Source organism: Schistocerca americana, chromosome 7 (assembly GCF_021461395.2).
Source record: "Schistocerca americana isolate TAMUIC-IGC-003095 chromosome 7, iqSchAmer2.1, whole genome shotgun sequence".
Lineage (NCBI taxonomy): Eukaryota > Metazoa > Arthropoda > Insecta > Orthoptera > Acrididae > Schistocerca > Schistocerca americana.
In genome coordinates, this window is record NC_060125.1 from 186,422,322 (window position 1) to 186,436,513 (window position 14,192).

At 44.6% G+C, this 14,192-nt stretch overlaps 1 protein-coding gene across 1 annotated transcript in view; it reads right to left on the reverse strand.

Moving 5' to 3' along the window:
• LOC124622836 (lachesin-like) overlaps nt 1-14,192 on the reverse strand; it is a 689,013-nt gene that overhangs the window by 66,543 nt on the left and 608,278 nt on the right. The window contains exon 5 of the mRNA XM_047148627.1: nt 10,087-10,243. Within this exon, the coding sequence (XP_047004583.1) occupies nt 10,087-10,243 (157 nt within the window). The remainder of the gene's footprint in view (nt 1-10,086; nt 10,244-14,192) is intronic.

Here is a 14,192-nt window from a genome sequence, read left to right on the forward strand (position 1 = left end):
CATACTACATACCAATGTTTTCTACATTTATGTAGTTTTCAGGGACATATACATCCCACTACATACAAATTACGTGCAAACCTACAGAATTATTGAGGTATGTAGTAAAGTTTGAAAACAATGCCTGTGATCAACAAGAAAATAGAAGTAGTTAAATATTCTTGGAATATATTGCGTGAAGCAGACGCAATGTGCCACCTATAAGCACACGCGGCCCCATCTGATCGCTCACAGCGTACTGTATATGCATGTCATGGTCCGAAGTATTTTCTCCGTGTTCTGAAAGCATCTCGCTTCATGTTAGCACTAGACAGATATACCTTGTAGACGTCCAAACGCTAAAACTGCATATTACTTTAGTGGGACATATCTACCCCATCAAAAACGAGAGAGTTAATTCCGCTGGTTACGTTAATCAAACGATATTTGACATTTTGCCACTTGAAACGAAGAATATAAATAAATCAAACTGTTTCGGTTGGTTTATAGTGTGTAACGCACATGGGAGCTGTGACAAAGTGTGTGAGGTAGCGTTCAATTAAGATAAGTGGCGTACATAACGAATGTTTACTAAAATAATTTGTGTACTAGTACTAAGTAAAAAACACACTTCCCCCACAGCCGATTCCTTTAAGAATAGGACTTTCACGGCTTCAAACGTCTGATTACCTTACCAATGAGTTAATGTGTTAAATAATTGACATCAAATATGTGAAAACTTTATGGTTGAAGACGCAATATCATTATTATATTGGTTTTATTAGTTTCAAATTTGTAACCATTGAGTAATGAAAATCTTCATAAATGGTTTGTAATTAAGTTTAAAGTTTCTTGAAATTCACTAAGTGTTCTCATTATCAAACAATGGATGACCACAGTCTGAGTAATTTGGGTTCTGCTTTAGGAAAAGTTTAGTTTATCACGCATCACAGTGTTTATGTCGTCATATTTCCTGAATTATTTGTTGTACAATGATAATTTCAATGGTGTGCGTTGAAGCTGCAAAACGTGCGTGAACAGAATTAGTAATAAGGAAGTAATAAATTAAAACGTCGAACCTGATGCCAAAGTTTTGGGAGTATATGTAATGTTTGTCTTAATTCGCCATGTGCTCTCATTCTCAAATATTGGATGAACATAGTACGGATAAATTGCGCACCTTGAGTAACTTTGCCTCAAGATACAGACACCGTTCAATACTTAACTCACAGCGTTAATCCCTTAAGGCAAGAGTATATCTCTTATTACTAGATTGTGACAACGTTTTAAATTTTTAAATTCGGTCAATATTTATAAGAAATATGGAAAAAAATGTATTGCCTCCGAAAGCCGTCATATGGGCAACTTGCAACTGGTCTTGTGCGCCGTCTTAGGCGTTTAGTGATACACATGGTGAGCCAGAAACACCTGACTGATTTTAAACTTTCATTTGTAGGACACTAACTACACGGTACTGTAGTACTGCGCGCCATGTTGTCGGAAGTTAAGTTGTGATGGGGCAGTGTTCTGTGTATCATTGAATTGCGGCGACAGAGGTATTCACAAAGACAGAGCCTATGTCAGCTTCACTACGGAACTTTCGCCGGAGGTCTGGTCGACGTGACGCTCCTAGTTGCAGTACCCTGTTGCTATGGGTATCGAAACAACATCAAAACGTACTATGGAGGACATAAAACCTGTGCCATTTCTCCGAGCACATTTTCGGTCCGTATTTTTTTCAAAATGACGGCCATTCTGCAACAGTAAATTCTGAGAGCTACACATGTTTCCTCGTTTCTCGCTTTGGGAACATATCTGTTCTGGTCGTTCTCCTGACCTGACAGCATCCCATTATTTTTCATGGAACTATCTTAAACAGAAAGTTAATGTCCAACGCCCAATCAGTACTGACGAGCTAAAAGTTCAAATTCGTACTTGCATTCGAGAGATTCCAGAAGAGATGTTGCTACGAGCTATGTTATCTCTTCCACACAGGCTACAATAGTGTGTTATTGGCACGGTGAACATTTACCAAATGTTATTTTCAAGAAACAGCGATACACACAGTTTCTCCATATAAAAGAGGCTATATCTTTATCCAAACATAAATATTTACAATTTCCCGTGAAATTTTGTTTCATTTTAAAACCGTTAGGTGTTTCTGGCACGCTCTATACATACTATGGGATCAAAAAGCCGTATATATTTTGAAAATAAATTTAGAATAGAGTAAGGTTAACTTTGTATTAGAAAGCAACGATAATGTTGGAGAGAATAAACACGATGAAGTTCACAGCACTGCATGCACTCACATGCTAGTAGCCAATAAATCCATAATCAGAAATAAATCAGAACAGTTTTGGCCCCTGGAAATCACATCATAAAAAATAACAACTAATAAAAAAGTAAATAACGATTAAGTTAGTGAGATTTCGTACGTTTAAAAGAAGGAAACGCGTATGGTACAATAAAAGCAGCCTTACTTTTATTTGCATTAGACGAACCACATACCAAAACTACACTGGATGATTCCGTGATGATGTTACCAACTTCCAGGAATGGTGGAGAGGAGTAAATGTATCATTTCGAGGTAAAGGACCCTGGTTCGGAAACGACTGAATGGAAAGTTATTAGTGAAAATCGTTCTTATACCTATAACTGTGGAATACATACACTGTTGCTGTTGTTGCTAAGATCTTAGGGTAGTCAGTCCCGAGGAGCACTTCTACATCTACATCCATACTCTGCAAGCCACCTGACGGTGTGTGGCGGAAGGTACTTTGAGTACATCTATCGGTTCTCCCTTCTATTCCAGTCTCGTACTGTCCGTGGAAAGAAAGATTGTCAGTATGCCTCTGTGTGGGCTCTAATCTCTCTGACTTTATCGTCATGGTCTCTTCGCGAGATATACGTAAGAGGGAGCAATATACTGCTTGACTCCTCGGTGAAGGTATGTTCTCGAAACATCAACAAAAGCCCGTACCGAGCTACTGAGCGTCTCTCCTGCTAAGTCTTCTACTGGGGTTTATCTATCATCTCAGTAACGCTTTCGCGCTGCTCTCCGTTGGATCTTCTCTATCTCTTCTATCAACCCTATCTGGTACGGATCCCACACTGCTGAGCAATATTCAAGCAGTGGGCGAACAAGTGTACTGTAACCTACTTCCTTTGTTTTCGGATTGCATTTCCTTAGGATTCTTCCAATGAATCTCAGCCTGGCATCTGCTTCACCGACGATCAACTTTATATGATCATTCCATTTTAAATCACTCCTAATGCCTACTCCCAGATAATTTATGGAATTAACTGCTTCCAGTTGCTGACCTGCTATACTGTAGCTAAATGAAAAGGATCTTTCCTTCTATGTATTCGCAGCACATTACACTTGTCTACATTGAGATTCAATAGCCATTTCCTGCACCATGCGTCAATTCGTTGCAGATCTTCCTGCATTTCAGTATAGTTTTCCATTGTTACAACCTCTCGAAATACCACAGCATCATCTGTAAAAAGCCTCAGCGAACTTCCGATGTTATCGACAAGGTCATTTATGTATATTGCGAATAGCAACGGTCCTACGACACTCCCCTGCGGCACACCTGAAATCACTCTTACTTCGGAAGACTTCTCTCCATTGAGAATGACATGCTGCGTTCTGTTATCTAGGAACTCTTCAATCCAATCACACAATTGGTCTGATAGTCCATATGCTCTTTGTTCATTAAACTACTGTGGGGAACTGTATCGAACGCCTTGCGGAAGTCAAGAAACACGGCATCTACTTGGAAACCTGTGTCTATGGCCATCTGAGTCTCGTGGACGAATAGCGCGAGCTGGGTTTCACACGATCGTCTTTTTCGAAACCCATGCTGATTCCTACAAAGTAGAAAAATGGTTCAAACGGCTCTGAGCACTATGCGACTCAACTTCTGAGGTCATCAGTCGCCTAGTACTTAGAACTAATTAAACCTAACCAACCTAAGGACATCACACACATCCATGCCCAAGGCAGGATTCGAACCTGCGACCGTAGCGGTCACGCGGTTCCAGACTGATGCGCCTGGAACCGCACGACGAAGTAGATTTCTAGCCTCCAGAAAAGTCATTATACTCGAACATAATACGTGTTTCAAAATTCTGCAACTTGGGTTTAGAGGCTGGAATATACTGTCATTCAGCTAATGGCATTCTGTGTACTGACATGAGCAATCCTGGTGTACAATGTCTGTACTGTAGTAGACTGCTGACTATAATACTGCGTTTATAAGTTGAACTACTATCATTGGCCAACCCTAACCAAATGTAGGTGTACCCGGGTGATGGAACTTGCAGACATAGTTTTCGTGCATGGGCACGCAGATGAAAGCAGCAGAGGAGCAGAAAGGTTGTAGAAGACCACATATCCGAGTAGGCGACATCCAGCTCACACAATGGCTACAAGACAGTTGGAACGGTTAAGTGAAACACGGACGGAGGAGGACGACGAACTACATGGACTCCCGACTCAGAAAACGCAGCGCTTTCTCGAGAGGATGAAGCGACTGGAATAACCACTCAATCACTTCCACGTGAAATGAATGTTTCGCAGAGTACTGTGCAGCACCATCCCTACCATCTCTAGAAAGAGTGCGATTTGACTCCTGCTGGCATTGGACTTCGTGTCGTGTTGAGCCAGTGGTTCTTACACGGTCGTACAGTCGCTCCTCACTTTAGTGCATATGTCTTTTTCACGGATGAAGACTGTTTCACTAGAGATGGAATGCTAAATAGTCCCAATGGTCATGTTTGAGGTGATTAGAATCCCCATGTTACAGCTGTGAAGAGTCATTAACACAGATTGTTAGTCAATTTTTGGGGAGGCATAATCAATTCTTACGTACTAGGCCCGTTTCTTTTCCCTCCCCACTCAAATGCGCCAGTGTACACAGTGATTATCAGTCGTATTATCTCGGTTCCTGTAACGTATTCCACTTCTTATTAATCAGCGGTTGTGGTTCGAAGGCGATGGAGCCTCACTCCCCTTTGTACTGAGGGGTCGTGAACATCCTCGGTTCAGGCGTTCAATGAAAAGCGAATGAGACAATGCATCTGTTCTCCCCCCACTTGATTTCTTCTCATGGGACCATTCGAAAAGTCTTGTGTACGAGACAACTGTCGAGACTGGGGGCGATCTCCTTTCAGGAATTCTGGCTGCCTGCCTCACTGTTCAGACGACATCGTGGGTGTTACAGCGGGAACCTTTGTGAAACGATGCCATGTCTGCATTTACACTGGGGGTTGCGATTTTTAGCAACTGTTGTACATGTAGCAGCTTTTGAAAATTGAGTGTGTAAATAGAACTCAATATTATTGTGCCTTATACATAGGATTTTCGGTTCCTTTGACAACACGTTAGGTGCACCGTTACTATTCCGTCAATAACGGTACTGGGGAGTATTCAGCGGAAATTCTTTACGTTCTGATGAGGTTTCGAAGGTTGACACCCTTAGTTTTAGCGCTGCGTGAGTCTAAGGCGGTAAGTGAGTAGACTTTCACTTATAGCTTGCTATTCGGTCGTTTCTGGGCTGGGGTCTCTTACATCAAATTGACACATTTACTCTTCTCCAGATTCTCTGAAAGATTGGAACATCATCACGGAATCAGCCTGTAGAAGCAGTATCAAGAGACGTCTCTCGGCTCGAATATGAATTTGTAGTTGAAGATTTGCATGCTGACCCATCCCACATTTATAACCATGCCTGCAACAACGGGTGACTGTGTTGCTCTTCGCTTGTTCAAAACAGCGCTTGCAATTTTGGAGGAAGCGTTAGCATGCCAGTAAATTAGTTAAGTCAGCAAGTGGTTGACGTGTTTAGTATGCGTGTGTCGGTATTGCCATAAATATACAGCAAAACTGAATGAAACGATTAATGTCTGGAATATTTAAATTATTGTAGCATCAAAGTTAAGAAGGTGTTATCCAACGGAGAAGGTGTATGACAGAATTATGACACTTTCGCAAGGTTTTCGGTGGATCTGATTCTTCTGAAACATTAATATTCATTTGAATTCTCAACTGAATTTACATTGAATAGGATAGTGGCCGAAGAAAACAACTTTACACACGAGAATCTGATTAATGCTCAAGATTGTTACTGGCAGTGGCGGAAACAGTACTCCACAAAGAGAAGAAAACAGTGCTGATGATTCTGAACATCCACCAGGAAAGAAATCCGATATTGTTAGTATTTTGAGAAAGTTTTCGGAGGCACGTATTGAACGTATTCACGATTATCATATAGCTCCACTTAGAAGTTGCGAACTACAGTCCGTTATTGAAGAGGCACCCATGTGTAAAAAGTGTATCAACCATGAAAGTATAATGAACATCCATTTAGTTGAAAAACGGCAGTAAAGAATTAGAGGTGTAGGAACACATTCTACCCCAATTTGACATAACAAGGGATGAAGGAAAACATGTCTGTTACTGGCACTTGAAATTTTGGGCAATACAGAAAGCAAGAGAAACTGGGCACAAAAGTTTAAATGTCCAGCATCTTTCATAGCAGGTCTCAAGAAAGGATACCGAATTCTCCACATACAAAGTAGTCACCGAGATGTACAGGTAGATCAAGATATACGCCGCTCTCAGATTCATTCTGAAGAAGAATTAAACCAGAATATTACAAATTCGCAATACATTAACACTGCATTTGCAACGCTAATCAGTACAGACTTAATTAGGAACTGACTTCTGATGCCACACTACCTTAAAAAAGAAATAAATCAATAACTGCCTTGGTCCCGTTTGCATACAATACAATTACACAGTAGATGTTTGACCTTTAATTACTGGACACCTAACAGGAAACTGTATATTTATCTTCTGGGAAAAGCTTTCGGCTCGAAAGTTAGAAGGGCTATTAAAGATAATCTTCCAACGAACATACATTTAGAGGCTAGCACAAGTGAGAAAATGTCAAAACACTGTTGAAAATCCTCTTCCGTGAATGTTGGAATGTTGTTAATGGTAATGTCGTAAACAACAGTAAGTGTCCACTACTTTGGGACTCTTGGAATGCTCACAGGGACACAACATTACTAAATGATTCATTTTCGGGTAAAGGCACTAAATGCATGATCATTCCGCCAAAAATTACAAAATACGTACAACCTTTGGATGTATGTTTTTTCCGGTGATACAAAATATTAAGAAATGCAATTCTCATAATGAAAATACATTCTAATCCTTACAACCACGTGTCTGCTCCAATATGTCAGCCTATGCTTCAATATTTCTGGCAAGCGGCTGGGTACAGTATTCCCATACATGTTGCTGAATGAAACAATGTGATTCAAATGGCATTTGAGTTTGCAGCTCGAGAATGTGATTCTAAATACTGTCTAGATATTGCTTTCGTCAAATGTGCGTATCGTGATTCTGCATTTTGTTTCGTGCATTTTGTTGAGGAACCTTACGTACATTTTTAAAGTCCGATTGAGGGGAAACTAACAGTAATGTAGTCTGATGCTTCAATCACCCGAATCACAGTGGTACGTAAAGCTTTTGAGAACAAAGTGCAAAACACCACGGTGTCTCGATGCGAAATCTTACCGGAATAATGTAACTGCAGAGACTCCGTCACAGACCCCTTAAGATTTGATGTTAAATTTTAATTTCTCTGCGGAATTTATGTCTCAGAAATGACCCTAAGGTGAGACATTGTCATAAAACCCTACTGAATGAGTATTTTCACTCGATCGAAAAATAATAATAATAATTATTATTATTATTAACTGAAGGAAACTACAAGTTACTTTAAATGAAACAGAATTACAATTAAACTGATGTTTTATTATGTTCAAAACAATAAGATTCAGTGATGTGCCAAAAAGAAAAAGTGATTGCAATAAAGGTATGAAGCAATTGAGAAAGCACCACCGTATCCTAGCTGCACAATCAATTACTAATACGAATGCAACCCACCAAAAGTTTTAGTTGCTCCAGTGGATGACAATAGTAAATGAAAGCAATGATAACACTGGTACGAGGATTAACGGTACGTCCCTTTTTGCGAACATGAACGCCCATCTATCGTAGATGATGAAGCGTATTCTCACCCACCAATCTGCTGTTCCAGTAAATCGGCCGTGCTTGGTCGCATGTGAAGAGGCAGAATCACTCTCGTCGGGATGACGACGCCGTGAATTCGCATCCAACGTCTGAAGTTACAGTTCTCGGTTTCTAAAACCAGCGACCTTTAATCTTCCATATCCCCGAACCCAGAGTGTCCGTTTTCATCTGTTCCTGCTCCCGGCTCGGCTGGTTACTTTCCTCGCCAACAGCGTAAAAACAGCGTCTTTGATAAATTCCCAACACAGAATATCTCGATACGCGCCAGCTGGTTGTAGAAATTTCTGTCTGACGTCGGTAAGCGATGGGCGAATTAAAGAGTTGTCTGTACACTTCTGAATATCCAGGAGCCTTATCAACGTGACGTGAACTCTGTGAGGTTCCTCTTTCCAATGCGAAAGCCCAGACATTCCAAGACGCGATTTCTCACCAAAAACTATCAGGTGGCACGCAGTGCTTGAAACTATCTTCTACAGAGCCGAACCGTGCGGAATACAGTGAACCCCGTTGACGGAGCAGTTCCACGAGCCCTGTCAGGTGACTCCCGGACGCTCGGAAGCCGAAACAAAGCCTACGAATGTATTTAACTGAAGTTAAAATCTTCTGGGTTATTAGGTCGCGTCAAGTTTCTTCTAAAATGTTCGACGTTTCGGCCCCTCTGCTAGGATCTTCCTCAGGATCTTTTGGTGTCCATTACTGCTAGAACACTGTCAGAGATGAGTGTCGCGTCCACTTATAAAGGGGGAATTTTTTGGCGTTCGTGCTGGAGAAGTGATAGTATTGGTTAAAATACATCTGGCTACCATTGGTGGGCCATAGTCATAGGCTAATACAGAAGAAGGGGCGTTGGTAGCTCATCTCCTGTGGATACAATTGGCGGTCATCGTCATTGGATAGAAAGGCACTGTTCCACACTTATATTGGAGAACGGTTATTGGTTGAAATGCCTGCTACCGCTATTGGTTGGTCGTCATCAGTGGCTAGATTCGAAGCGGACAGAGCGAGAGAGGGGGAATGTTTACCCAAAATATTATTGTCAGCCGAGGTGACTTGCAGCGCGTTGTTTATGCCGCTCACACACCGCGTATTTACTTCCTTGATGGGGGGGAGCCACGATGCCGGAAACCTATAGCCGTCCTCTCTATTGAAGTTAGATACATTCTTAGAAATTTCAACCGTGTGAGCAGCATAAACAACGCGCTGCAAGTGACCTCAGCGGACAACAATATTTTGTCTTGGTCTGTCCGTTTCGAATCTAGCCACTGATGACGACCAACCAATAGCGGTAGCAGGCATTTCAACCAATAACCCTTCTCCAGTATAAGTGTGGAACAGTGCCTTTCTATCCAATGACGATGACCGCCAATTGTATCCACAGGAGATGAGCTACCAACGCGCCTTCTTCTGTATTAGCCTATGACTATGGACCACCAATGGTAGCCAGATTTATTTTAACCAATACTATCACTTCTCCAGCACGAACGCCAAAAAATTCCCCCTTTATAAGTGGACGCGACACTCGTCTCTGACAGTGTTCTAGCAGTAGTGGAGACCAAAAGATCCTGAGGAAGATCCCAGCAAGGGGGTCGAAACGTCGAATATTTTAGAAGAAACATGACGCGGCCTAATAACCCAGAATATTTTAACTTCAGTGACAACGGCCACGAAAGCCTGCAGACTTACATAAAGCCTACGAATGCCTAGTGGTCTCCCGAACTACAAGCCTCGACCGACAACCACTGCCTTTTACAAAACACATTCCCCAATATTAAATAACGTCATGAAATTTTCAACACGATGAAACTAACTGTCTCGCACCAGTCGTGTCAAGGGGCAGATGAATTTAGCATATAAATGGTAGGATGCAAGCAAGATGGCTTGCAACCTTCTAATTGGAACACCAAACTCCTGTTAGAGCCGACAGACCTCCCTTGTAAGGAGGACTTACAACACGACAAAACAGTGAGTGAGTAGTTGAGGTGTTGAGGACGCACCCAGCATGACGGTGAGGGAGACAGTGGCGGGCCGCGCTCCGGGCGGGCGACAAGTGTAGCGGCCGCTGTCCGCCTCGGTGACGCCGGCCACCGTCAGCCGGCTCGTCACCAGCGTCGGGCCGCGCTCCGTCTCCAGGCTGAAGCCGCCGCGCTGCGCCTGCCAAAGGAACGAAACCGTCACTCGTCTGCAGCCTCCCCTCTGTCGAAGTCAGCGTACCTATAAACATCAAGACAGCTGGCAAGAATCACTATACTGTGCTGTCTGCACTGTCACGATAAGCACAGGATATAGAGTTATAGCTCAATCCATCAAAAACCAAAGCAGTACTAGTGGGTCATTCCAGACACTTCATCCAGAAATATCGGAAATCTTTAACCTTAAATGGGACAAATATCAAGTACTCTCCTTCAGCAAAGAATCTAGCAACCATAATACACTACTGGCCATTACAATTGCTACACCAAGAGGAAATGCAAATGATAAACGGGTATTCATTGCACAAATATATTATACTAGAACTGACATGTGATTACATTTTCACGCTATTTGGGTGCATAGATCCTGAGAAATCAGTACCCTGAACAACCACCTCTGGCCCTAATAACGGCCTTGATACGCCTGGGCTTTGAGTCAAATAGAGCTTGGATGGCCTGTACAGGTACAGCTGCCCATGTAGCTTCAACACGATACCACAGTCCATCAAGAGTAGTGACTGGCGTATTGTGACAAGCCAGATGCACGGCCTCCATTGACCAGACGTTTTCAATTGGTGAGAGGTCTGGAGAATGTGCTGGCCAGGGCAGCAGTCTAACATTTTCTGTATCCAGAAAGGTCGCCAAACACTGATGAGTCCGTCATGATGCTGTAAACAGAACCTGGAATCATCCGAAAAAAATGACGCTTTGCCATTCGTGCGCCCAGGTTCGTCGTTGAGTACAGGACCTGCAACATGCGGTCGTGCATTATCCTGCTGAAATGTAGGGTTTCGCAAGGATCGAATGAAGGGTAGAGCCTTGGGTCGTATCACATCTGAAATTTAACGTCCACTGTTCAAACTGCCGTCAGTGCGAACAAGAGGTGACCGAGACGTGTAACCAATGGCACCCCATACCATCACGCCGGGTGATACGCCAGTATGGCAATGACTAATACTCGCTTCCAAAGTGAGTTCACCGCGACGTCGCCAAACACGGATGCGACCTTCGTGATGCTGTAAACAGAACCTGGATTCATCCGAAAAAGTGGCGTTTTGCCATTCATGCACCTAGGTTCTTTGTTGAGTACACCATCACTGGTGCTCCTGTCTGTGATACAGCGTCAAGGGTAACCGCAGCCATGGTCTCCGAGCTGATAGTCCATGCTAATGCAAACGTCGTTGAACTGTTCGTGCAGATGGTTGTTGTCTTGTAAACGTCCCCATCTATTGACTCAGGGATCGAGACGTGGCTGCACGATCCGCTACAGCCATGCGGATAAGATGCCTGTCATCTCGAATGATAGTGATACGAGGCCGTTGGGATCCAGCACGGCGTTCCGTATTACCGTCCTGAGCCCACCGATCCCATATTCTTCTAACAGTCATTGGATCTCGATTAACGCGCGCAGCAATGTCGCGATACGATAAACTGCAATCGCGATAGGCTACAATCCGACCTTTATCAAAGTCGGAAACGTGATGGGATGGTAGGCATTTCTCCTCCTTACACGAGGCATCACAACAACGTTCCACCAGGCAACGCCGGTCAACTGCTGTTTGTGTATGAGAAATCGGTTGGAAACTTTCCTCATGTGAGCACGTTGTAGGTGTCGCCACCATGTGTGAATGCTCTGAAAAGCTAATCATTTGCATATCACAGCATTTTCTTCCTGCCGGTTAAATATTGCGTTTGTAGCACGTCATCTTCGTGTTGTAACAATTATAATGGCGAGTAGTGTAGATGCAAATCTGAATTGGACTGAATATGTAACTGTTAAGTCCAAGAAGGCATCAGCATCATTTTGTGCCCTACAAAAATATAACAAGCTCTTTCCTCTCGACCTGAAAAAGATTTATACCACCAGTTGATGATAACAGCAATTTCCCTCTCTTCCCCCCTCCTTCCCGCCATGGCGCGGCACGAGTATCGCATCCTCTTCCAGAACATCCGCTCCTTCCGCTCCAACAAATACCTCTTCATGCACACCCTCTCCCACCACCAGGTCGACACCTTCCTCTTGAACGAAACCTTTCACCAGCCCCACCATTCTATACGTACCTCCCCCTATATCCTCCACCGCACTGACGCTCCTGGTCCTCGTGCGCAGGGTGGAGTCGCAATTGGCCACCTTAAGCATATCCCCGTCCGGCCAAAACCTCTCCTCAATGACCCCACTGAACACCTTATCCTTAGCGTCTTCTTCACCTCCCTCAACATTACCTGTGCCACCATCCCTGCTCCTCTTCGTTATGACTTCATCTCGCACATTGACCGCACCTTCTCCACCTATGAGATTGCCGCCGACCTCAACATCCATAGCCGCATTCCTGGTGCCCTTTGGTGGTGGCATCACAATCCAAGGTGACCTTCTTCCCCTTCCCCAGCACACCCGACCCGAAAGTGACACCACCCCCGATGCTGTCATTGCCTCGGCCAACCTCCTTGGGCGTATCGCTGTCGCCGTTCTTGACCCCACAGGTAGCGATCACCTCCCTGTCCATCTCACCATAATGTCTGCTCACCGCCCCCCTCCCAAGGTTGTCCATGACTACCAGCATGCCAACTGGGATGCCTACCAGGACTCCATCTCCACCCAGGTCGAAAGCCACCCTCCTACCTATCGCCATCCTGACAACATGACCCACGCCTTGTCCTTCCGTCAGAACGTAATTACTGACGGTGTGGAGGCCCATGTTCCTATAAAACCATCCACCCACACCTTCCCACTCTCCCTCCACGGGCTGTCCTCCTTCGTGAATCCCGCCGCCTCTATCGCTCCTTCCTGTGCACTCGTGACAGGGATACACTCCAACGCCACCGGCAAATACAGCGACACGTATGGATCCTTATTACAGCAATGAAACGCCGAGACTGGCGCCAGACCTGCACATGACTCAACGCCACCCTCTCAACTCCTCCAAGTACTGGTTCGCCTTCCATCGCCTTACTGGTTCCCTTTCCACTCCCCACTACCCCCTTCTCCATAACGATCGCCCCCTTCCTGACAACCTCAGTAAGGCCAACCACTTCGCTTCCCACCTTTCCGAGGTCTTCTCCATCCCCGATGATCCCCCACTTGCATTATTCTCTTTTCCCCACCATCATGGAATGTGCCGATACCTCGGTCGCTCCACTTGCTCCTAGTCTCCAGTACTTGGGGCAGTTGCCCCCCTCCAACATAAACACTCCCATCACAGCACAGCGCAACACGGCCCCTGGTAAGGACTGTGTCACCTACCGTCACCTTCGAGAAAGCCCATATTCCTTCCTGACTGTCCTCGCCCATCTCTATAATGTCATCCTGTCTACTGGGTTCTACCCTGACCTGTGGAAGACCTCCCGCATCCTTTTATTCCTCAAACCCAACAAACCCCCTTCTGCCACCTCTTCCTATCGTCCCATCTGCCTCACCTCCGTCTTCAGTAAGGTCCTTGAATCCATCCTCTCCCACCGTATCCATCAGCACCTTGCTCAACACCACCTCCTCCCCCTTACCCAGTGTGTCTTCCAACCCTCCTTCTCTGCTGAAGACCAAGTCCTCAACCTTGTTCACCTTCTGTCCCTCCAGCTCAACTCCTGTCGCTCTGCCATTTTTGTTTCCCTTGACCTCCAAAATGCCTACGACCGTGTATGGCATCCCGGTCTCCTCTTTGAACTCCAAACCTACGCCCTGCCTATCAGTTTTGTCCGTCTGGTCGCTTCCTTCCTCTCGCACCGTCCTTCCTATGTCACCCTCCACAACACCAACTCCCGTATCTTTTATCTTACAGCTGGCGTCCCCCAGGGTTCTGTCCTCTCCCCTCTCCTTTATCTCTTGTATACAGCTGGTATGCCCAAGCCACCGCCACCAGTCCACCTTCTCCAGTATGCTGATGACACCGCCTTCCTGGCTCTCTATCCTACCCTTC